Genomic DNA, 26,176 nt, shown 5'->3' on the forward strand with positions numbered 1-26,176 from the left:
AGCTGTCCTCTTTCGAAATTAGGGGGTAAGCAACTTTACACTGTACCTGTTTGGAGAACACTTTGTGAATGGGGACAATCACTTGCTTCTACACACACTTATATGGGCAAATACTTCTTAATTGTCTTTCAATTTAAGATGTTAGTGACCCTTTACAAATCGACCTCCCCTAATACAATTCAGGTCATTCCTTCTAAGGTGATAGCCATCACTTCCAGGATCCATCATCCTTTACTCTCCAACACACTCATTATTTCGGGTGCACTGCATCACAAACACTCACCAATATGTGAAGCATCCTACCCTTTTCCCCTATGAAGACGTTGCTCCTTTACCTTTCTACTCTTCCTGGTCACTATACTTCTATATAAGCTTCTCTAAATTTAAATTTCTACCTGTACTTCTTTTTGCTGGGTATCGAAGAACAACTTTTGATAATACTTTTCTGACTCAGGATCACCTTCTCCACCAATTGTCTTTAAATTGCTTAATCTAACAGCTGATTCCTGAGAACACACTTTGTTTGTTGTTTAGTTCAAAACCTCTTATTTATCTTTAACCAACCATTAAATAAATAGGTAATAAGGATAAAGAGCCTCAAGTAAGTAATAACATTGAATAAAATCATAAAAATTCAACCTACAACTTTAAAATAAGTCATAGGCCTTTCTCCAGTTCGATGACTACTCGACTTAAGGCACATTGCACTCTTAATGATGTTTAGGTGTCGCCGAAACGATATACGATAGCTTCCTCCAGTGTCAGGGGAATAGATAAACCTTCAGTCTCTTCCTGCTTCTTTGCAAACCATTCACTTCTTACAAATGTAAACATCTTGTTCCGTTGCGATACTGGCTATCAGCATATGCTTAGCCACTGTGGCATGCTTTTGAACTGCACACAGATGGTGTGTGGAGGTGAGCTGCCCTCCTGTCAATTTTTGGCTACTGTAGTGGCATTGTGGACCGTATGTCAGTTGTAGCCCCTGTCCTGATAATAAATCTTCTAAGTCGAACTATGAAATATTCTTCTCTTTCCACATATGGGTTGCTATGGACAACACAGTACGATCTTTAACTTCTCTCTTTACTCAACTTTATTAAATTTATCTTTTAGATAGTATTTAAAGTAACTTTTCTTCTTATAGTTCAGGTTATTAAATTACACCACATATGTTTATTTTCTCTATTGTTGATACTGGTTGTCCTTACATTGACCTATTTTCACCCTTGGCAATGACCTACTGTCACACATTATTTTGATGAAATTTGTAGAAAATCATCTTATTCTCTCTCTCTCTCTCTCTAGCACCAGTAACCTGAGTCCATCACTTCGGCCACTATAATAAAATGCAATGTCAACGGATTCTGGTATGGTATCTATGTTACACTTCCCGTGTGCAATCTGTAATTCTCCTATCTTTGATGTCAGCAGATTAATTTAGTAAATTTCTCTCGGTTGCCATTCTTAATGATTGCTAAGGTGGTTCTGCTAGTCAATTCCACCTAACCATGTTGCAGCAGTCTTCACAGGACTTTGTCTCCTTGTGTGTGGATGGGTGCTGAAAGGCCTTACAAGCAGCTTGAATGATGAACGACCAAACTACAAATTTTCTATATTGACACTTTCTTTTACAAAACATTGTCTCCAATATTCAATCTTGTGTACAATGCAGGTTGTCAGATCTTTATAAAAACTGATAACAAGGCAAGTAGTCTCTACATAAGCAAGTTCAAACATCATTTGTCAAAGTGTCCATTTTAGCCATGACCTTTTTTTTCTTTTTCTCCTTGTCTTCTGAACAGTTTCAAACCATAATGCCAAGTAACAAGGGGCCCCATACAACAGGTGGAGAAGCTCATTCGGCATCCCGTCTTATAGAAGTGTTCACTGTCACAGAAGCCTGGAAGTGGGACATGTCATTTCATAAAAATATTCATGTCACACTTCATTAGCTCATGAGGTTATCACACTAAAATGTCTAACAACATAAATGTGAAATTCATCAAATAAAATATAATAAAAACAAATTGGATTGTGGGTCCTCACCTTACATTCCAATTGTTGACTTCTGTCAGTAGCTGCCCTACTTCAGACTGCACAAGGCTGCATCCTGTTGACCTGTGTGGGCACGAAGATAGTCTGTAGAGGTCTAGGGGCGTTTATGAGCTGATACGTCTGTGGTATTGTGGTGCAACTATTGATTACTGGCTAATAATGCAAACATGTCAGTTCACAACAAACCCCCAGACCTCTGTAGAAGCACCAACTTGACACACTTGACACCCATAGCAGATCGGCAGGATGTAGCCTGGTCTGCTGTGGTGTGGTGTGCAATGCGAGTGGTGATGGCTACAAAACTGTAGTCAATGATTTTAATGTAAGGCGAGAACCCACAGCCCAATAGATTTTTATTCTATTCCATTTTAAGAATGTCACAATACTGTTGGTACTTTCTAGTGTTTTAACTCCAGGAGGTAAGTTTTATAACCTCCCGATGACGGCTTTGTCTCTTGAAAGGCATTAAGATGTGTGTAAAACAGAAGCATAGTCGAGTGTTACCAATTTTTACCATTATTTAATGTGTTTTTGATCTGTGCAACACACTAAAATTGTTTGCAATGTTTAATCAGTGTAACTGATGCAACATTAACAAGGTACTTTACAATTTCCAGGAACACCGTGGTCAAAGCTGCCTTTTATTGCATGCAGCATCTCTCTAATTTTCTTGAATAGTAGGAAAACAGATTGAATACCGTGTCTGTCCAAGAATGTGCCTATTTTACTTGTTGTAGCTCTGAAGACAAGGAGGAATGCTGTTGACATATATGTCTGATAACTGAATAACTCTGCATTTTGTTTCTTAGAGATGGCTAATATAATGTCTTGATCGCTATAGTCATTCTTTCGGTAACAATTCTTAGATATCTGCTCTTGGAATCCAGATGTTCCTTGCCACTGACTATTTTAGCTCTATCTATATTGGCATATTTAAAACTACACTCCTGGAAATTGAAATAAGAACACCGTGAATTCATTGTCCCAGGAAGGGGAAACTTTATTGACACATTCCTGGGGTCAGATACATCACATGATCACCCTGACAGAACCACAGGCACATAGACACAAGCAACAGAGCATGCACAATGTCGGCACTAGTACAGTGTATATCCACCTTTCGCAGCAATGCAGGCTGCTATTCTCCCATGGAGACGATCGTAGAGATGCTGGATGTAGTCCTGTGGAACGGCTTGCCATGCCATTTCCACCTGGCGCCTCATTTGGACCAGCGTTCGTGCTGGATGTGCAGACTGCGTGAGACGACGCTTCATCCAGTCCCAAACATGCTCAATGGGGGCAGATCCGGAGATCTTGCTGGCCAGGGTAGTTGACTTCCACCTTCTAGAGCACGTTGGGTGGCACGGGATACATGCGGACGTGCAGTGTCCTGTTGGAACAGCAAGTTCCCTTGCCGGTCTAGGAATGGTAGAACGATGGGTTCGATGACGGTTTGGATGTATCGTGCACTATTCAGTGTCCCCTCGACGATCACCAGTGGTGTACGGCCAGTGTAGGAGATCGCTCCCCACACCATGATGCCGGGTGTTGGCCCTGTGTGCCTCGGTCGTATGCAGTCCTGATTGTGGCGCTCACCTGCATGGCGCCAAACACGCATACGACCATCATTGGCACCAAGGCAGAAGCGACTCATCGCTGAAGACGACACGTCTCCATTCGTCCCTCCATTCACGCCTGTCGCGACACCACTGGAGGCGGGCTGCACGATGTTGGGCCGTAAGCGGAAGACGGCCTAACGGTGTGCGGGACCGTAGCCCAGCTTCATGGAGACGGTTGCGAATGGTCCTCGCCGATACCCCAGGAGCAACAGTGTCCCTAATTTGCTGGGAAGTGGCGGTGCGGTCCCCTACGGCACTGCGTAGGAACCTAGGGTCTTAGCGTGCATCGTTGCGGTCTGGTCCCAGGTCGACGGGCACGTGCACCTTCCGCCGACCACTGGCGACAACATCGATGTACTGTGGAGACCTCACGCCCCACGTGTTGAGCAATTCGGCGGTACGTCCACCCGGCCTCCCGCATGCCCACTATACGCCCTCGCTTAAAGTCCGTCAACTGCACATACGGTTCAGGTCCACGCTGTCGCGGCATGCTACCAGTGTTAAAGACTGCGATGGAGCTCCGTATGCCACGGCAAACTGGCTGACACTGACGGCGGCGATGCACAAATGCTGCGCAGCTAGCGCCATTCGACGGCCAACACCGCGGTTCCTGGTGTGTCCGCTGTGCTGTGCATGTGATCATTGCTTGTACAGCCCTCTCGCAGTGTCCGGAGCAAGTATGGTGGGTCTGACACACCGGTGTCAATGTGTTCTTTTTTCCATTTCCAGGAGTGTATTTTCTTATGGGCTGGACAATGAAAGCTTTGTGAACCGAGATACGGGTCAGTATGTGATGGTTTCCAGAAACAGCGTGCCCTAGTTGCCCATCTGATTTTTGTTTACATAGAACATCTATACATGATAATTTTCCTCCTCTCTCCATCTCAGCAATTAACTTGATATTAGGGTGCAGACTATTCATATGGTTGACGAGCAGGCAGGGAGCTTCGATTCCCTGTGTCCAGATCAGGAACAAGCGTAGCAAGATGTATGAAGAGGAGCTGAATTTAACACATGGTCTTTGAAGTGCTCCATTAAGAAATTAACCACCGCTGGAGACAAATTTACCGCTATACAAAAAGTGGCGTGATTGTTGACATGATATGCTAATAACTTTGTTGTATCTTCCTTAGGGACTTTTGTATGAAGAAACCACATTGGAACTGACCATAATTTCATCTGGATTGATTCATATTTGTTTATGTCCACAAACACTTGAGAGTTTCCAATATGTTGTTCACAGTGAGCTAAGTAACTTCGTTGGTTATTTTGCTAGCCTTTAGCGATTAACAATATGTTGTAATGCAATGTCTTCTTTGCGAATTTTGGTCTTGGTGGCCTAGGAGATCATGAAACTTCCATATGCTACCAGAGATTACCTCGATGTCTGTGAGTGAAGAACAATGGTGGCAACGCAGATTTTGTTGGTTGATGACTCACTTATTTCTCTGTTGCTTTTCAGTATCGAGCGCCTGTTTCCATGCACCATTAAGAGTGTAGATGCTGTCCTGGCTGAAGAATTCAATCCATTTTACGACCACCCAGTACAAGATAGCCTTGGACTCGCTGTTCCTGGAATTTGTAAAAATCTTGTGAATGTGGTAGCAGCTACACTGGTTAGACAATATGAATTTCAGTATGCTGCACACAGCACCAACATTAAATATCATGATTTTGGCAAATCTGCTATTACTGAACACAGTCTCGTAGACAGAACTAGAATTATGTTTGACGAAATGGAAATATTATCCCATGCATGTTCAAATTGGCAAATCTGCTATTACTGAACACAGTCTCGTAGACAGAACTAGAATTATGTTTGAAGAAATGGAAATATTATCCCATGCATGTTCAAATTAGAATATTATCCCATGCATGTTCAAATTAGGACAGCAGCTACACCATTAGTGATGAATGGAAACAGCCACTTGATGCTGAAAGGCAAGAGTGAGATAAGCGAATCATCCACCATATAATGAAATCAAAAATCAGTGTCAATGTTCTTGACTCACAAATATTGATGTACTCTCTGGTAGCACATAGAAGTTCCACAACTCTGTGATGCCGCCACGACATAATTCGTCCAACTTAAGTACTGAAAGGCCTAATGAAATGTCAGTTGACAACGATGGTAGAGGAAGTAACCAAAATCTTCAGTCTGACAAATTGACATGGAAAGAACTCTCTGAAGCATTTATTCAAGAATGTCATCACGAAAAATTACATCCACAGAATGCATTAGTATTGTTACTTGACCTGGCTAGGCATATGAGGGGCCTGAACAGTGTCAGATGTTGAGAGATCACTGTACCACCTTCTAATGAGAGGCACTGTTATCAGCTCCTGACAGAGCTTGAAAGGGGCCACATTCTCGGTCTCCATATGGTAGGCTGGTCAACTCAAGGAATATCCAGATTTGTGAGGCATTTGGATGTGACAGTAGCCCACTGCTGCACTGCACCGGAACCTGAGAACAGGTACACTTGTCATCGAGGTTCCTGCTCACAAGGGAAGATAGTTGTATTGTGCACCAAGAACATCTTAACCCCTTCGCATCTACACCTGCCACAAGAATGAGGAATGATCTCACTGCAAAATTCTGTGTCATCCAGAAATAAAAAAGGGACTGAGTAAAAGTCTAATGTTGAGGGTAGTATGCACTAGAAATCAAGAGACCATTGTAGCCTTAATGCTATACCATGTTACTTCCTTGCCACTGTAGTTCTGCAAATCTGACGAGTCTGAGAACAGTGGTGCTGTGATCACTTCCTATTAATCAGCTCATTCTCTCTCACTGAAGCATGCAGGAGTGTCAAGTCTAGAGCACTCAGTATGGGAGCTGAGTGCATGATATTGCAAAACAACACTGACTAGGCAAAATCATTGGAATCAAGTGGCCTCTAAGGAATCCGTGTGTGCTATGTAGGCAGCAAGTTCTAAAACAACATCACGAGACCAACTGGCAAATTTAAAGAGTTCATTTCTGACCTCTACACACTGTAGGTCGTATGAGGGAATTACTGTCCCATACATACATACTGTAGGACATGTTCTGAGGCATCAAGGGATCACCAATTTAGTATTGGAGGGCAGCGTGGAGGGTAAAAATCGTAGGGAGAGACCAAGAGATGAATACACTAAGCAGATTCAGAAGGATGTAGGTTGCAGTAGGTACTGGGAGATGAAGAAGCTCGCACAGGATAGAGTAGCATGGAGAGCTGCATCAAACCAGTCTCAGGACTGAAGACCACAACAACAACAACATAATCTGCCATCAACACCACAACATAAATGGCTGTATCTGAAATGGTGCTGTACCTGGCAAGCATGCCTATTACTGTGCCCTCCATATGGGAGTCTGCAAGATGGTCAAATGATATGTTTGTATGAGCCTCTTGTGTAAACTATTTCTTAAACATGTAATTTAAAACTTAGGCTTTCCTTTTGTTGTCTTTAATTGGTCAACAAGTGACTGGACAAACACTTTGAACCCCTTAGTGATTTTATGTAGGATCAGAATTTTCTCAGCTTCTTGGCAATATCTTTTGCTACTATATGAAGGCGATGGTAGTCGTGTGCTTCATGCATCAATCTTTTTACTGATGCATAAATTTCTACAACTTTTGCCTGTCATCACAGGGTGTATATGTGGACAAAGAAAAATATTCCCCGATTTTTCCCAGATTTCCCGGTTAAAAAATACACTTTCTCCTGGGTGAAAATATACTTTTTCCGTGTTAAGTGACGGAATACTTTCCCCCGGAATCAGAAACCTTATCTATCCTTTGAATGGTTAAGGTTTTACACACCGGCGTAGAATCTCCTGCTGCTTTAGGAAAGGAACCCCAGAAAAAAAAAACTTCAATTTCGAAAGATATTTGTTTTGCAGCAACATGTGCACTGCATATTTTCGTTATTATGAACATATATAATTGAATTCCACCAAACACAAAACATTAGTTTTCGAAGCATTGAAATCGAGATCCCAATGCGCTTTTGTAAACCAATCATAGCTTATGTCACATGATCTCACCAGCCAATCATAGCAGATATTCATCATGTTCACATGGGGAACCCAAAACTGGATTTCATAAACCGATCTCCCAATACTGCTTCTGAGTGGATATGTACACACTTCAAAATCAATTCCGGAAATCTGCTTCTGGTTGCCGGTTTTCCAATTTCGCAATCTATTTTCGCTCCCATGTAAACGCAACCAGTACTGAAACTTGCTTGGGCTGTCAGGTTTCATCTTGTTTTTAAACATTTCGGCTAATATCGACGGAGTGGCCTTTTTTTACAGTGAAAGATAAGTATAAATATTAGACTGAAGCTGTTTTATACCTCATCTAACTGAAGAATAATAGCATATCAACTGTGCTGACTAAATCAAACTACATCTGTTGTTTCCCATGCGCTGTAGTTAAGTGGGATAGCAAATCCGCTTCAGACTTTTAACATGTAAACACGACAATGAGAAACAGTTTCTGAAATTCAATTTTCATCTTTCAGAAGATGCGTTGCATGTAAAAGTAGTGATTCAGAGCATAGAACATGTGATGTGGTCAGCCTATAGCAACAGCACTGTTAAGTAGCGAACACACAAATAGGAAGCGTTAATGGTATAGATTTATGTACCTAGCGTAGCTACAATAAAAGCAATATTTGTCTTTTTTGCATGTGTTACACTGTAATGCATCACACAAATGTCCTAGTACAATTTTAAGTAATCACGTAAACGTCTGGTCTTCTGGGCTCTAAATTCATCTAAGTGGCTGGCCCTCCAAGTGTTAAGCTTTAAATGAAAATCAAACGCTCTGTGATTTAAGAAATTCGAAGCACATTCGCACACGTAACATAACTCATATTGCATAAAATTACTTTGAAAGTAATGCTTTCCAAACGACCAATTACAATACTTTTCCGCAACCTGTTAGAATTTGTTTCAGCAGTTGTTGGAGCGTGCCAGAAAACGACATTACTGTGCTTGTGCAGCTATGATGATGTAGGTAGCCTATATGTTTGTACGTATATAGCATTAAGAGAATTTACATTACGTCATAAATGAAACAGGACATCAGAGGATACTCCAAGGCTTTCAGAATTTCGTAAACCATAATAAAATGCATAATTCGACTTCAAAGAGCACAGATGTATGTCCAGATTCACAAAGACATAGGCCCAAAGCTAATATTAAACTTTTCTGTGTGGTTTTTGGGATGCAAATTTTCTTTGAGTACCAGCATGTATTATCTCATTTTAGTTCTTTATTATGGCACAGATTCTGCAAACATTTGAGACTAACTAATAGTGTTTCAAATAAATTGATTGTCTCTGTGGAAAATATTAATTAAAGCTAATTTTTTCTATCAAATCGAAAAAAATAACTTCAGTGTTCTGCAAGGCAATTAATGCCAGATTGACAAAAACCTGGAAATAAAATAAAATCAGAAAGCTGAAACTAATACCATATTTTAGCCATCCATGATTATGTGAACGTATTTTAATTCACTTTATAGCTCCCAGCCACAGAATTTAATTTTGTTTTCATTTGACTGGAGAGCTGTAAACCAAGAGGAAACAGTAAAATCACAAAACGTAAACACAGTTCACGTGGAGACCACCACTCATCCCACTACAACTCAGACTGCTGTGCGCATGTGCGATTCTGGCAGCTTGGGCACACTAGAAAAATGTTTCCGGGTAGCATCTGGCTGGTTGTTGCTACTGCTGATACAGTTCATGTCTAGTTACCTTGGATACAGCTAGCAGCAGCACTTCAAGTAGACAAAAGCAGGAGAAGGTACTGCTCATACGCAACTCAACTGCTTATGCGCATAAGCCCACTGGCAGCTACTCTAACGAACTAATGAAACCGTTGTGACATCGCGCCCGTCGGAAGCAGTTTGTTGTTATGAAGTATTGCATAGTCTTAGTCCTAAAGTCTTTGACACATTTTGCTGTTGGCAGACACTTGTGTTTGCACTGTGTTTTGTTGCTGTAAATGACACATTTCCTTTGCAACTTAGGTTTTATTTTTTTTCCTCGTTTATGTTTTATTACTGCAGCATTATATTGCAGTAGCAGGCTAAAGTAAAATTCTTTGTTTGAGTACCAGTTCTTACCAGTCAAAACTACAAAAATTTAACTGAAAACTGAAACAACAAAAAATTCCCGTGTTTCTCCCAGTTTTCTCCCGGATGAAAAAATTCCCGGGTTTCTCCCGGATTGCCCAGTTGTCGCAGAGCATATACACCCTGCCATCATTTGTACATTCTTTTTTTTTTAACTGAGAGTTCTTGGCAAGATCTTGTGCTAAAGTATGCAGGTGATAGTAGTTGTATGCTTCGTGCATTGATCTTTTTGTAGACGCATGAATTTCTTCTAACTTTTGCCCATCTTAGATGGTGGGGTCATGTTACACGCATGGGAGAAGCAAGGTTACCCAAGAGACTCATGGATTCAGCAGTAGAGTGTAGGAGGAGTCGGGGCAGACCAAGGAGAAGGTACCTGGATTCGGTTAAGAATGATTTTGAAGTAATAGGTTTAACATCAGAAGAGGCACCAATGTTAGCACTGAATAGGGGATCATGGAGGAACTGTATAAGGGGGGGCTATGCTCCAGACTGAACGCTGAAAGGCATAATCAGTCTTAAATGATGATGATGATGATTTTGCCCATCTTCATTTGCTGTGTACATTTTTGAATCGAGTGTGCAACAGTTTCTGCTACCTCAGCAATTTCCGAATTCTGTCTTTTCCACCCTTAAATCCACCTACTTGACGCTTACTTCTCAAGCCATGTACTTCACTTTGCTTCTCCTCCCTTTCTGGGTGCTACACAATTTTTATCTGGCAGTGTAACATTATAGCACTAATATTAATTATAACATTAATTTCAAGAGTTTCTATGAAGATTCCCTTCAATGGTTTAAGAGTTGCCTGACAGAAAATGCTTCCTTTAGTCCACTAAACCGTCCACAAAACACAAAGTATGCTGTGGCAGGTGGCTGAATGTGTATGTACCCATCTATCTAACTCCTTCTGGTATACATACTATGCTCTTGAAGTCTTTATAGGTTTGCTTTGGTCTGAACGGTTGTATTCAGGTTTTTTACTAGTTTTTGACGAAAAAGAAGTATTAGTAATTGCAAAAGACATTAACAATTATATGTATTGCGAAACAGCTGTCAAAATTCAAAGTTTTTGAACAAGTCTCTGCAAAATATTCTGCGACTAATGCCAGTTCACATTCTTCCAGCAAAATTCTATATTCTGAAACTGTTATTCCTGTAGGTCAAGTTTTCACAAAAATGATTAAACAATTCAATAGGGACTGAAATATACATAAGGATTTGATTTCTCAAGATTTGTATCATCTAAAGCTGTAGTCATGCGCAATGGTGCCACCTGACTTCACTATGGAACCAAGTACCCAACACAACATTACTGTCGACTGCTGCGGCACCAATACCTAGACGGCACTTCTTATCAGGAGTGTCCTCTAAAAAGATCAGGCCGAAGTCCTGCACACAGGCTGGCCCAGTAATTGTAATTAGGTCAGTGAAGTGTGTGCCAATCAATATACAGGTTTGGTCTACGGTGTTTTTATTTCAAACTCTGGCTGTTAATAGCGGATCTATTAATACTCTGCAAAGTGGACTCTGAAAGGAATTCATACATAAAAATAGCTTCCATTGTTTGGGAAGTGTTCTGTAACAGTTTTCACTTCATCAAATAAATTTGGATGAGGCCCCAGTAGTTCGTGTGTCACTGATACATGCAAACAGGACTTTAGGCAGTAGCAGTATTAGTGAGTGTAACAGCATCTTAAGTCTTTGTTGTGATTTTAAAGTAACAATAAATGCACAAGTTGAAGTGGAAGCTTATCTCCTACCCCACCCTGGATGAATTCTTTGCAAAATTATGTCACAACACCTTATTCTGTAAAACTGACTTCACACAGGCAGTTGTTCAAATTCTCTTGGATGCAGCATCAGAAGCTTACCTATTGCTCAATATGTCATATGGCCTCCACTTTTATAATCAGTTACCTTTTGAAATCTCCTCAGTTGCTGACACTCCAGAATTTTATGGGGCAATTATTACAAGTTATTCCAAATTGTGCTGCATACCTTGGTGATATTTTTGTTACAGGCACAACTTCAGTGTACCATCTGTGCAACCACAAGCTCTGAATCCAGAGACTGGCAGTAAAAGGACTAGAATGTAACCTGTGCAAAAGTTCTTTCACACAATCACCCTCGACAAATTTGGGGGTCAACCTCTTGGTCAATGAACTTGGACAAAGAAGATTATGTCGTCACTGCCACCTGCAAGGAAAAAAATGTCAGATGCGGTACCTAATGCCCTTTGTTTTTCTAGCAACTTACAGGGTCACCTCAAAAAACAGCCAAGTGAAGTGGCTTCTAGTCAAATGTGCTGTACATACCACTGGTGCATGTTGTCATTTAGGCTCTTCATTCCACGAGGGTGCCCTAGAGAGGGCCCACAAGCTCCGGTGTGTGTGTGTGTGTGTGTGTGTGTGTGTGTGTGTGTGTGTGTGTGTGTGTGTGTGCGGGCGCGCGTGTCATCGAACATCGCTATAGTGTCAAAGTTACACACACTGGCACCCGTATACGTATGTATGTATGTATGTATGTATGTATGTACAGCGTGATTCTGTGATGATACAAACATTCAAGGATGATGGAAAGGATAAATATATCATTTCAGGTAAGGGAAACTGGTCCGGAAACAAACGAACAAAGTTATTAGCAAAAATTGTTCCGATACCTCTCACAACAGTATGCATGTACTGGTATCATTGTGGGTTGGACTGTAGGGTAGACTGTAGGGTAGGCAACTTCCAGTGGTGGTAGTATGGACCAAAAGCAGAACAAATTGGCTTCCAATATGCATACTTCAATAGCTATGGGCACCTGTTCCATAGACGAGATGTGTTTCACAGTAGTGAAGATGAATAAGTGCCCATACCTCCTCAGGTACACATTTTACAGCACAAGTTTACTGGACTTTTATTCTTTTTTTGCCCATACTACCAGCTTTGAAAATTGCTTATCCTACAATCTAAGTAACAACAGTACCGATACATATGTTCCACTATCAGAGATATCGGGATGATTTTCAGTATAACTTTCGACTTGTTTGTTTCTGAACCTGGGATCCTTACCTCAAATTGATACATTTATCCTTATCTATCACCCATGGAAGTCTGTAACATCACCATGGCTCTGTAGAGTTGTTGGACGACGTTTCCGAATACGGGTATCTAACCTTATTGTTTCTCAAAACAAAATCTGTAGCCCCTTGAAGTTCGTCAGTGTAACTCTGAAACACCCGATATACACTTGTATATCTGCTTGTTAATAAACCAGGTTGAGCCCCTGTTGGATGTATGTGTAGACGGCTTGGGTTTTCCAATTACACTTCTGATCTATCTGTAGTTCCCAAAAATGCAACTCAGTGATTCAATATATCACATAAGCTAAATATGTGTAGATGTGTACCAATGGAATATAAACACTTTGCATAAGAATGTTGCTTGTACATGTAATGTAAGGTATCACAGAAAATTAATCAAACTTACAAGGAGAGATTGCCAGCAGTGACATTGATTTTTTTGAAACCACCTATACGGCGATTTAGGTTAAGGCCCCCAGGTACTATATGCCCTGTAACCATTCACCCTGCTGGGCCCTCATCTGTAAGTAATTGAAAAAAATTGTGGAATTTTGCGAGATGATCTAGAGCTTTTATGAAGGGCTTGCGTATAGAAATTGTTATAGTGCAAATAATGGCAAATCCAGGATAGAATGTAACAATAGTATGAGAAGGAAAGCTGCTTCTCACCGTATAGTGGAGATTCCAGGTTGCACATACACATAACAAAAAGACTCCCACAATTAAAGCTTTCAGTCATTAGGCCTACTGCCAACACACACACACACACACACACACACACACACACACACACACACACAAAACTGCAATTGAAACCACCAGAATTTCAGTTGCCCCAGACTGCAGTCACGTGTGTGGTGATGATGATGATGATGTTTGGTTTGTGGGGCGCTCAACTGAGATGGTTATCAGCGCCCGTACAATTACCCAATCTTTGCTCAGTCCAATTTCGCCACTTTCCTGGATGATGATGAAATGATGAGGACAACACAAACACCCAGTCATCTCGAGGCAGGTGAAAATCCCTGACCCCGCCGGGATTCGAACCCGGGACCCCGTGCTCGGGAAGCGAGAACGCTATCGCGAGACCACGAGCGGCGGACAGTCACGTGTGTGAGTTGCGTTTAAGTAGGCCTTAATGGCCAAAAGCTTTAATTGTGAGAGTCTTTTTGTTGTGTTATTGTGCGACTCAGCATCTCCGCAATACGGTGAGTAGCAACTTTCCTTCTCATAAAATTGTTATATTACTATATACAAGAGGCTGTGGATTCGAATCCTGGCAGATGCTTCGAGATTTTATGTTTTTAAGCTTTATTGAGGTGACTTTGATTATTATTTTTATACAATTAACTGGTTTAAATGTAATTTTTTAGAAGTTTCTATTCCTCTGTCAAATCATTTTAATCACTGTATTAAGTTTTTCAATTGCTGTCTTTTTAACGCCTATCATTCCTTTTCCACTTGCAATCTTGGTGCATGTGATTTTAATTATTGCCATGTATTAATATCGATTTACCGTCTTCCGTTTCATCATCCTATATTTTCATCCGTTTTATTGCATTCATTATTTTCTATTCCTCATTTTGCTTTACTTATAATCACTTCTTCGGTTTTAATCTTCATCTTCACTGTTTTGTCCATTAAGCAATAAGAATTTAAGTTTTAAACAGCCAAGAAAATGTACATCTTGTAACAGAAATTACATTTTTGACACCGATGCATATATAAATAGTTTTTTTAACTGACAGATCAGCATTTTCAAATGTTTAGGTATGACAGATAAATAAAAATAATTCAATAATTAATTACACATGCACAATGATTCCAACTGAAAAATGAATGATGGGAATTAAAAATGAGAGCAACTGATAAAGACAAAATGACAATTAAAATGATGCAACATAGGAATATAAATTTTATAAAATACATTTAAAACAATTAACTGAATAGAAATAATGGTAGAAAGTATTTTGGCAAAGATTTAAAAATAAAAAATTTCAAAGCACCCAAGGAAATTTGAACCCTCAGCCTCTTGCATATGAGGTTAGTAATATAACTATTCCTCTCCGGGGAACACCACCTTGATGAAGCACTGTCCGTGCAGGTGGAGAGGCTTGCGTATCCACGGGAGGCTGAGGGCTATGCCAAAGGTAGAGGACCTACTGCCGGAAAGGCCTCAGCCGATGGATCAGACTAAGAGTGTCCCACAACGTCCCATCCTCCCTATCCACTCCTAGTCCTGCCCTATTCCCTGACCCAACCCAAGGTGTGATGTGATCAGTGCCGCGGGGTGCATGGCACATGGGAAGATGTGTCGCAAACGGAGCCTCAGGGATACCGGGTGACCTCCCTGAGTAATTAGCCTTACACCGTGTGGGGTATTCGAGGTGTGGACCTTCTAGATCCCCAAATCTCATGGGACCAATACGGCACAATTATAGAAAATAAAGAAAAACAAACTGAGGGGCAAATCAAGACCTCACATAACCAAACATCGGGGACAGAACCGATGGAAGGCATTCCCACTACTGAATCAGGGTCTAGACCTGAGCCAGAAGTGGGAACTGTAACAGAGAAGCTAGACCAGATTAAGATCAAAGGCTTGTCTGTGACCCAGAGGAGGAAGTTACTCAGGGAACAGAGGAAAAAAGGAAGGGAAAGAATGGCTTCCTAATGAAAATTGGAGGGAATTAAAGGGACTAGAACCTAAGACCACCAGGAAGAAGCTGTCTCAGGTTGAAGAGGACACACAGACCCCCACAACATCAAAGACAGGTAGTAAGCGGACAAGGGCGGAATCAAAGACTCCATCCTCTCTGGATAAGCGAGTCCAAAAAACAACTGAGGCAAGAAATAGGGAAACAGACCTATAGTACCGCTGTCTCGGTTTTTAGGATGGCAGTTATCCAGGAAGGTTATCCATTGGTTGCCATCACCTCACAGCAGGAGGAAAGATTGGGGGGGGGGGGGGGGGGGGGGACACTGGATCAGGATCCAACTTCAGGAGGGTCTATGTAGATTGTGGTGCACTCATTTTTGTCTGTGAGGGGGTGCACACAGTGGAATGGCTCAAGGACAAGGTGCCCGTGATATCCCCATGGGAAGATGTGAAGCTCCTGGTTAAGATGGCAGTGGAGCTTCTTAAGACCGCAAAGATATCACTATGGGTACCTAAGATCCTCAAGTCTCTGTTCAGGAAAATAGGGGCCCATAACCCAAAAGTCTTGACAGAAGACTAGAGAGTGATTAACCAGAAGGTTGCTCCGGAAGGAGGAACCCTGGTGGTGGAGGTCGGTGAAAAGTCCCTGAAGGAAATGCGGGAGCAGGACCTGGAACTGTTTTTAGGGTCCTCGCAGGTCACCGTCAGGGTTCTCAAAGACCTCAAAGATGGCAGCAAGTACGGAGCCTGGATGTGCTGTAGATTAATCTGCAGCACTGTAAAGAGGCCTCTGCTGCCCTGAGTCACTGCCTGGGGAGACAGGAAGTGGACATGGCCCTGATACAAGAAACCTATTTATACAAAGGAGGTGTATCGGGCCTCGGTGGCACTGGAGGTAAACTGATCTATGCTAGGAACCTAAGAAACTCCAGAACATGCATCTATGTAAGAAATGGCATTTCTTTCATGTCAATGATGGATTTCTGCTCTAGGGATTTAGTGACCATTAAAGTGCAGCAATGCGAGGAAGGTACCACGAAGGAAATTAGTTTGGCTTCAGCATACCTTCCTTACAAAGACAGCTCTCCTCCTCCTTTGGAGGCGAGGAGACTAGTAGAGACTTGCCATCGGCAAGGTGATCAACTGCCGGTGGGATGCGACGCCAATGCCCACAACCTAGTGTGGGGCAGCAAGGACACCAACAGTAGAGGTGAGTACCTTATTGAATTTCTTTTAGCTAACAACTCCAGAGGTCCTGAATAGGGCAATGAACCTACATTCAGGAATAGCAGAAGGGAAGAAGTAATTGACACAACCTTTGGTTCCATGACAATGGGTAGCTACGTCAAACAATGGCATGTGGTGTTGGAGCCATCCTCATAGGACTACATGTACATCAAATTCAAGGTTGAAATGGGAATCATGACAGATCATGACCTATAGGAATCCCAGGAAAACAAACTGGGAGACTTATAGGAGGGACCTTGACTTAGGCTTATCGGAAATTAAAATCTCGATAAGGAATCCAATAGAATTTGAGGAAGTAGCAGAGGCCATAGTGACCTCATATCAGGACAACTGCACAATCACCAGGAAGTGCACAAATATGAGTGTTCCTTGATGGAATAACAAACTGGAAATGCAAAGAAAACAGATACGGAGACTGTTTAATATTGCGAGACATACAGGACAATGAGGCCCTTATCAATTACAATCTTGCAATCAGACAAGCAAAAGAGGCATCCTGGAAGGCATTCTGTGAGGAAGTGGAAAGCACGGCTGCACAAGCCAGACCTCACAAGATTCTCACTGGAGTACTAACCAATCAAGGATGTACGTTGAGGAAGGAGGATGGGGAATACACAAAGACAGCACATCAGACACTGGAATTGCTCCTCAAAACTCACTTTCCTCAATATGCTCTGCCGGACAACACAGACCAGTATGTGACCCCAGAGAGACAACAGTTCTCAGGCATTTGAAGAGAGGACTGGGAATCGGCCAAGGAGTGTGTGAACTTCAACAAAATCCAGTGGGTGGTGGGAACATTTCAACTGTTCAAGTCGCCTGGTCCAGATGGAGTTTTTCCACCTCTCCTGCAACAGGCAGGAGGAAAGCACATAAGAGTCCTATGCAGGCTATTCAGGGTTAGCCTAGCAGTAGGAATCATTCCCAATGCTTGGAGGGTAGTGAAGGTTGCCTTCATTCCAAAGCCAGGGAGAATTGATCATACCACAACCAAGGATATGAGACCAATCAGTCTGTCGTCCTTCATTCTTAAAACAATGGAAAAACTGGTTAATGTATATGTTGGGGAGAGGAGGCTAAGTAGGGTCCCTCTACACTTGAACCAACACGAGTACCAACCAGGTAAATCATGTGAGACAGCTCTCCACCAACTGGTTGGGAAGGTGGAAAAAGCATTTCACTTCCAAGAAATAGCCCTCTGCATCTTCCTGGATATCGAGGGGGCCTTCAGTAACACGACCTTCGATTCCATGGTAAGGGCAGCAGAGGTGCATGACCTGGGGACCACTCTATATGTAGGTGGACCAGGGCCATGCTTAGTGGAAGGAAGGTAGAGGCTACCATGATGAATGAAAAGATGGTAATTAAGACCGTTAGAGGCTGCCCACAAGGAGGAGTTATGTCTCCTCTATTGTGGAATCTAGTGGTGAACGAACTCACTGAGAAACTAAGTTCTAGACAATGCTTCTGCCAAGGAAACGCAAATGTCCTTTTCATAGTAATATGTGGCAAATTCACCGACACAGTTAGGAATATGGCACAAGGAGGATTGGACATTGTGCAAAAATTGTGCATTAAACAGGATCTGAGAGCTAATCCTAAGAAGCCTGTTGTGGTGCCATTTACGAAGAGACACATTCAACACTCAAGTTGGAATCTAAAGCTCTTCGATGAAACTCTACCTGTGAACGGTATAGTGAAATATATCTAGGAGTAACCTTGGATGAGAAGCTAACTTGGACCCCTCACATTAAGAGCACCTGCTCCAAGGTAAAAAGTACACTAGTGAGTACTAGGGAGGGCTTGTGGCAAACACTGGGGCCTAAGCCCCAGGGGTATGCATTGGATATCGTAGTGTGTTGGAAGAAGGTAGAACAGCGGATTCCAGCTAAGGAGCTTGCTAAGGTGCAGAGATTGACCTGCTTAGCCATAATGGGTGGAATTAGCAGCACACTAACCACTGGAATGGAAGGCATGCTGGATACGCCTCCAATTCACCTTTGAGTCAAGATGGAGGCAGCAGCTGGGGTACACAGACTTAAAAATCGCAACAGACTTAAAAATCGCAACAGACTTAAAAATCGCAACAGACTTAAAAATCGCAACAGACTTAAAAATCGCAACAGACTTAAAAATCGCAACAGACTTAAAAATCGCAACAGACTTAAAAATCGCAACAGACTTAAAACTGGCAAAAACTGTGTCTCATTCGGATATGCAGAATCACACACTAACATAGTGAGTGAGGTAAATATAGGAATGGCTGGGGAAATGCCTGCCGACTATATAACAATTCCCAACTGCTTCGACAAGCCTTACAACATAATAATTGGAAGTAGGGAGCAGTGGAGGGGGGAAAAAAAAAAAAAAAAAAAAAAAAAAAAAAAAAAAAAAAAAAAAAAAAAAAAAAAAAAAACCAGTTCGACACCATACGGGAGACATTGTTTGATTCACCGATGGGTCAAAAACAGACCAAGGCGTTCGGGCAGGGGTGTACAGGGTTCAGCCAAGACTGGAGAGCATCGTCTCGCTAGGAAAATGGGCCTCTGTATTCCAAGCTGAAATTACTGCACTCAGGGCACGTGTGGAGGAGAATATGCGTGGATGCTACAATGACCATGGCATCTACATCTATTCAGACAGCTCCTGTACAAGATCTAAGATTGTTGCAGTTTGTCACAGGGCTCTGGTGGAGCTAGGGGGAAGCAATAGGGTAAACCTCATGTGGGTCCCTGGCCACTCAGGGATCTGTGACAATGAACAAGCCGATAGATTGGCTAGGATAGGGACAACAACTCCATTTATTGGACCAGAACCTGTCCTGACAATCACCAAGGTTATGATCAAATTAGAACTACGGAACTGGCTCAGGAAACAGCATGTAGGATATTGGACCAAGGTCCATAAACAAAAACATAGTAAGGTAATGATGCCCAAGCCGTGCTTTAAAAGAAGCTCTGTAATCCTGGGATTGAACAGGAAAGAGATCAAACTCATGGCTGGACTGATGACTGGCAATGGGAATTTCAAAAAACACCTACACACAATAGGTATAGCAGAAGAGGACCCTAAATGTAGGATCTGTGATGAGAGTGAAGAAACTGCATCACACCTAATCTTCAAATGTATTGAATTGGAGAGTAAAAGATGAATCTTCCGAACAACTAGACCTGAAGAAATTGTGTCTGACAAAAAACTGGTAGAGGGCCTCCTTGCACTATTTAAGGGCACTGGTTGGCTTTACTAGATATACAGGGAGCAATACCGCACAATAAACCTAGTTTCGGTGCGGGCAGTGGCGGTGAGACCTAAGCTGTTTTAGCTTCCCTGTTAAAATCAATCAATCAATCAATATAACCATTATACTACACAAGTACTTCATAAAATATAACTTATTTAAAGCTGCAATGCATCAAGCACATTCCCCCAACCCTCCCCCGCACCCATCGATTACTCACAAACAATGGCCCACCAGGATGAATGGTTGCTGGATGTACAGCACCATTTATATTGTTTGGAAAAGTCGATCCCACTGCTTGGAACTGCTCCTTGTTGGGTAGACAAACTGCTGGTCACTACTTACCTTTAAAAGTCACATTTCCAATACTGCTAACAGACACCTTTAAAGTGGAAACACTAGTCCTGGCATTTGGAACTACTAGTTTCTTCCTCCGGGAGGAAAGAGGAATACACTAGAGAGAAGAGTCAAGTCACTCAGATATCTCAATGTGAGAGACCCACCTTTTGTGAGGATGCCATTTCTTCCACAGGATGGAAATAATAGTTCTGAAAGGTAATGTTAGTGTTTTCACTTTTAAATGCGGGTGTCAACAGTACTAGAATTTCACCTCAAGGTGAAGCCACTCTGTCATTTTCCTTTCAATATAAAAAGGTAGATAAATCTCAGACTAACCAAGCAGGAGAGGACGTAGTAACAAACAAAATATGGCGAAGAGGCTAGCTTTCATAGCCAGAGAATCTTTCACTCGGAGAGAGTAAAGAAATAGGGTTAAGGAAACTTCAGTTAGGTTTCATAGTCGAACACAACTCCTTGCCAAGGAAGATACAACAAAAACAAAAACATAGAAATAAATGATAAAATATTGGAATACATGGGAAGAGAATACCAATAAATCAAAAGTGACAAAGAGGGCTGGTAGCAAGTTGAAGATAACTTCAGCAGGGGAAAAACAAAACAGTAACGTAGACAACATGAAAATCAACATAGAAAATTAAATCAACTTCATATTTTTATTGTTTCAAAACATGATGATGAAATATTTCTCTTTTGAGCAATGGAATATAATTATATACAGAAAACTGTGCATAGTGCAGGATGGAAATGACAAACAGTTTTGAAATAGCTTTATTAGTGGCAGAGTGTGTTTGACATTATTTGGTTGTAAAATGAGGATCTTTTCCAGCTCAGTGAGTTTGAAAACAAACATTGCTAACCAAAAAGAATTTTTCATACTGCAGAGAAGACAAAGTCAGAAAGCTTTCACACCATTGACATTAGTCAAGAGTGAAACTCCACAAATTTCAATTGAAAAGAAACACATCAGTTACAAGATGACAATGACGTGTGGTACTATGTCATCTCCCATTGTTGGTAGTTTTCTTCTGCAATAAACGTAACTAAAAGAAAGTACATATCTTGAAATATTGTAAGACTGTGTGTAAACAGTAGTTGGTCAGTGGGACTCATTTTTCATTGACATGGTGCTGCTACTTAACACTTCACAACTTTAGTTTGAGGGAGGTTGTACAATCAGTTTCTGGATTGCTTGATCCAAAGATGTGCCATGCCAATCTCTAGATATGACGCCCTACAACTTTTCGATAGAGTTAACAAAGAAAGAGGTATCGGAATAAAATCAAAAACAATGGATGAATTTCAGGCAGCAATATGCCATGTGCTCAACATTATAGTTTTCAACTGCACACATACTATGCTGATCAGGAAATGTGTCACTAATACAAAGGCATATGTAGATATTTAAGTCAACTCAAACAATAACCTCAAGAAATTGGAAAGGAACCATTTAGATCCAATAAAAAATCCTATATGCGCAATCAGGTTTGCACCACTGATTTTTCAAGAAAATGTTGGGATAATATCATAGGTGTTTCATACTAACATGTAATTAAATTATCATGTCACTTTAATACAACGATTACACAGTGTAGTATAATGGTTACAGAATAGATAAATAACAAGTATGGACTGTCACTATGTAATCAGTTCGTGCCTTTTCCCCCCATTTCCTTTTCGCTGCTCTTTCATTTGCTCGGCAATGGCTTTTTTACTACTTTCAACATGAGCATTCCTCACTTAAGTCGGTAAAATTTTACTTGTGGTGGTGTAGTGTGCTAATATTGGTAATGCGCAATTACTCTGCACAAGCACATTAAGTCATGGGAGAAAGTAAGTGGATCAATTTTTTTAATATATTGAACGTGCAACTCAATTATGAACAAACATTAATCCACCTACCTTTTCCGATGATTAAATTAAAAAAATATTGATCCACCTACTCAGCATCCTCATACAGATTGATTGCGCATTGTCAACATTATCACACTTCGCCGCCATTGCTCTAAGTAAAATTTAACCCACAAGTCATACGAGACAACATCTTTCATTATTTTGTAATTTTTCCATTTAATATCGATTTTCACTTATACTCTGATGGATACTTTTATTGTTTCACTTTGCATCCTAGTGGTGCTCCACAAGCTCTTCACAGTGACACCCATATCAATGTCCTATCTAAATAAGTTTCCATGCTGCAATAGTTTATAACTTAACACAAAGGTAATTCATAACAACAAAGCTAATTCGTCACAATCACACGCACACACCTATACTGTTACAATGATGCCATAGGTGAAGCAAATCCTGTGTGACAAACACATACAGACATGATCTATGTATTATGAGCTCAATCACTGTTTTTGCCTTACTGGGTTATTAGCAATTCAAATCTGTCATACAAGAAAGTTAGACCAAAAAGTGAACAGATTTTTTCACATCAATGTAGTTTTTATTATATATCCAGGTCTGGCATAAATTTTCAACTTGCCCCATTGATATAAATAAATGCCTACTGGCAACTAAGGTCTTTAATTCCTTTGTGCCTCGACAGTTTTTATTTTCTATTTAAGGAAACACAATTAAAATAAAAAATTATGTTCAGCAGCTTCTGTAGTCTTACTACGAATCTTTACAGTTGGATGTTATGTTATCATTCATGCAACAGGGTACTTTACAATACTCTCAATTATTGGAGAAATTGTATGGAGACTGCAAAAGCCTTGTTACTTTTGTTTTATATGTGTCGATACAGCACTTGAAGTTGTCAATAAATTTTGTTACACATTATTTTCTCCCAAGTTTAAGTAACCTGACCACCTCACATAGTTGTTTACAAAGCACTTTTTTGTGACTTGTTGCCTAGTATTTGTTTATAAAACCAGAAAGTTTTATCACTTCTGGATTTGTAGTTTGAAATTTGTGGAGACAAAGTTGTCCAACAAACAATTTGCTGCAAAAATAAGTGACTTTAGAACTTTTGTATCGCAAATGGAAAACTTAGTCAATACTTGTGTTAACTGCCATTTGAATGAGCATTCTTTTCCCTACAAAATACAGATTTTCCACGATTACTCATTTTCACCGAAGATCTAGGATTTTCCAATAAAGTTTCCCATACAAATCATTACTTCGAAGTATCACATTTTAATACCGCAAGGTATGTTGGGTGACAGTAGCAAATGCTTGCACCAATTCAGTATGCCTTGAATGAACAATGAAACATGGAGGTTATTCTGTAATTTTTCAACTTTTTTGACACTCATACATACTTGAAAGATTTCATCATCATCATTTAAGACTGATTATGCCTTTCAGCGTTCGATTTAAATCAAATTTTATTTTTGCTGGTGACTTTTTCATATTGCTTTAAAAACTGAAGGAGTCAGTAAATCAAGATGATCTGCCAAACTGTTTATCGGTAATTTGGAGACTTACAATGCCAGCAACATGTTGAAAATGGTGGGAGACTTTTACCATGAACAGAAGGAACTCTTAATGAGTCTTTCTGGCCTGCGGTTCAGTGATTGGTTAATTTGTCTTCTTCATAGAGCTATTTTGCTGACAAATCTGAATCTCTGCAAAGATCATGCTTTTAATCTGCAAAGAAGGATCAACAATAATTGAGACCATTTCAGGAAACTCTGGAAACAACTGTAAAGACGGCATAACTAGATCCCTGAGAGCTCATTGCGCAGCTGCCAGCTTTCAACTGCAAAATGCTAATAACCACAGATGAAAACAGTAGCCATCTATGAATCTGTGACAACACTGAGGCTTTGCTGTATAAATATTTACAAAATTACGTTATTGGTTGGGGGCAAGCCCGCAAAGCTGCCTCGTCCAGCTCACTTCAACTGTCATGGATCAACTTGTGCCCATTCAACTATGTTGTTGTTATTGTTGTTGTGGCCTTCAGTCCAGAGACTGGTTTGATGCAGCTCTCCATGCTGCTCTATCCTGTGCAAGCTGCTTCATCTCCCAGTACCTACAGCAGCCTACATCCTTCTGAATCTGCTTAGTGTATTCATCTCTTGGTCTCCCTTTATGATTTTTACCCTCCACACTGCCCTCCAATACCAAATTGGTGATCCCTTGATGCCTCAGAATATGGCCCACCAACCGATCCCTTCTTTTAGTCAAGTTTTGCCACAAATTTCTCTTCCCTCCAATTCTGTTCAATAACTCCTCATTAGCTACGTGATCTACCCATCAAATTTTCAGCATTCTTCTGTAGAACCACATTTCAACTATACACTACGGAAATTCAGCAACTGTTGTTGCTTGCAGCATCTACACTAATCAGTCAGAACATTATGAACACCTACCTAACAGCCGGTACGTCTACCTTCAGCATGGATAACAGCGACAATGCGTCATTGCACGGAAGCAGAGAGGGCTTGGTAGGTTGCTGGATGGAACTGGCACCTCTGCACACACAATTCACTTAATTCCCATCTATTCTGGGTAGGGAGCAATGAGCTCTGATGCCACGTTCAATCACACCCAATATATGATTGATCATGCTCAGATCTGGCAAGTTGGGGAGACAGCAAATCAACTGGAACTCGCTAATGTGTTCCTCGAGCCACTCCATCACACTCCTGGCCTTGTGACAAGGAGAATTATCTGCCACTGCCACTGCCATCGGGAAACACTATCATCATGAATGGATGTATATGGCCTGCAACAAGTGTACGATATTCCTTGTCTGACATGGTGCCTTACACGAGCTCCACCGGACCCATCAATGTTCCCCTGAGCATAACGGAGCTGCCACCAGCTTGTCTCCGTCCCATACTACAGGTGTCAAGGAGCTGTTCTCCTGCAAGATGATGGACTCGTACCTTCCTATCAGCATGATTTAGAAGGTATCGGGATTCATCAGACCATGCAACACTCTGCCACTGTACCAATATCCAGTGAAAATGGTCATGGGCCCATTTCAGGTATAGTTGTCAATGTTGTGGTGTTAACATTGGCACACACATGCATGGGTCATCAGCTGTGGAGGCCAGTTGAGACACATTTGTATTGTGTCCAGCATTAAAGTCTGGTGTTAGTTCTGCCACAGTTCACCACCTGTCTTATTTTACCAGTCTGCCCAGCCTATGACATCCGACACCTGTAATAAGGGGTGCCACCCAACCCCACGATGTCTAGACATAGTTTCGCCTTCATTTTGTCATGTGTTGAACACACTCACCCCAGCAATCCTGGAACATGCGAAAAAGCCATGGGGTTTCCGAAATGCTCATGCAGAGCCTCTGGGCTATAACAATCTGCCCTTGATCAAACTGAGATAGATCACATGCCTTTCCCATTCTACACAAGGACAGCACAGTCAATGATGCTGCGAACACCATGTGTGTGTCTGACTAGCCATCATTACTCGTCAGGTGATGCTGGTATTGCTTAGACAAGTCTATATCGGTAGTATGTTGGTGGTCATAATGTTCCGGCTGGTCAATGTATATTAACAAAAGAGCACTTTTCCATGTCATCTTCATTGCTGAACCCATCAGATTTACCAAAAACAATATGAAACATCAACTGCATAATTAAAGTTTTCTAGAGTGTAAAAAGTTGAAAAATTGCAAAATTATCCTTTCATTCATTCAAGGAATACTGAAGCAGTGCAAGCATTTACTATTGTCATCAATCAAATTATGTTAACTTACAACAAGGTGGTCCAAATATTGGCCTAATGGGGAGCATTATTGGAAAATTGCAGACCATCAGTGAAGTTAAGTAATCATGGTAATGTTATATCTTGTAGGGAAAATAATGTTT

The 26,176-nt window shown here is 41.1% G+C and overlaps 1 protein-coding gene across 2 annotated transcripts in view; it reads right to left on the reverse strand.

The window, feature by feature from the left end:
- Positions 1 to 26,176, reverse strand: part of LOC126177131 (negative elongation factor A-like) — a 159,358-nt gene that overhangs the window by 95,116 nt on the left and 38,066 nt on the right. The window contains exon 2 of one of the 2 annotated variants that reach the window (XM_049924401.1): positions 5,118 to 5,249. The exons of the other annotated variant lie outside the window; for it this stretch is intronic. Coding sequence (XP_049780358.1) covers positions 5,118 to 5,166 — 49 coding nt within the window. The 5' untranslated portion in view covers positions 5,167 to 5,249. The remainder of the gene's footprint in view (positions 1 to 5,117; positions 5,250 to 26,176) is intronic. 2 annotated transcript variants of the gene reach the window in all.

Source organism: Schistocerca cancellata, chromosome 3 (assembly GCF_023864275.1).
Source record: "Schistocerca cancellata isolate TAMUIC-IGC-003103 chromosome 3, iqSchCanc2.1, whole genome shotgun sequence".
Classification (NCBI taxonomy): Eukaryota; Metazoa; Arthropoda; class Insecta; order Orthoptera; family Acrididae; genus Schistocerca; species Schistocerca cancellata.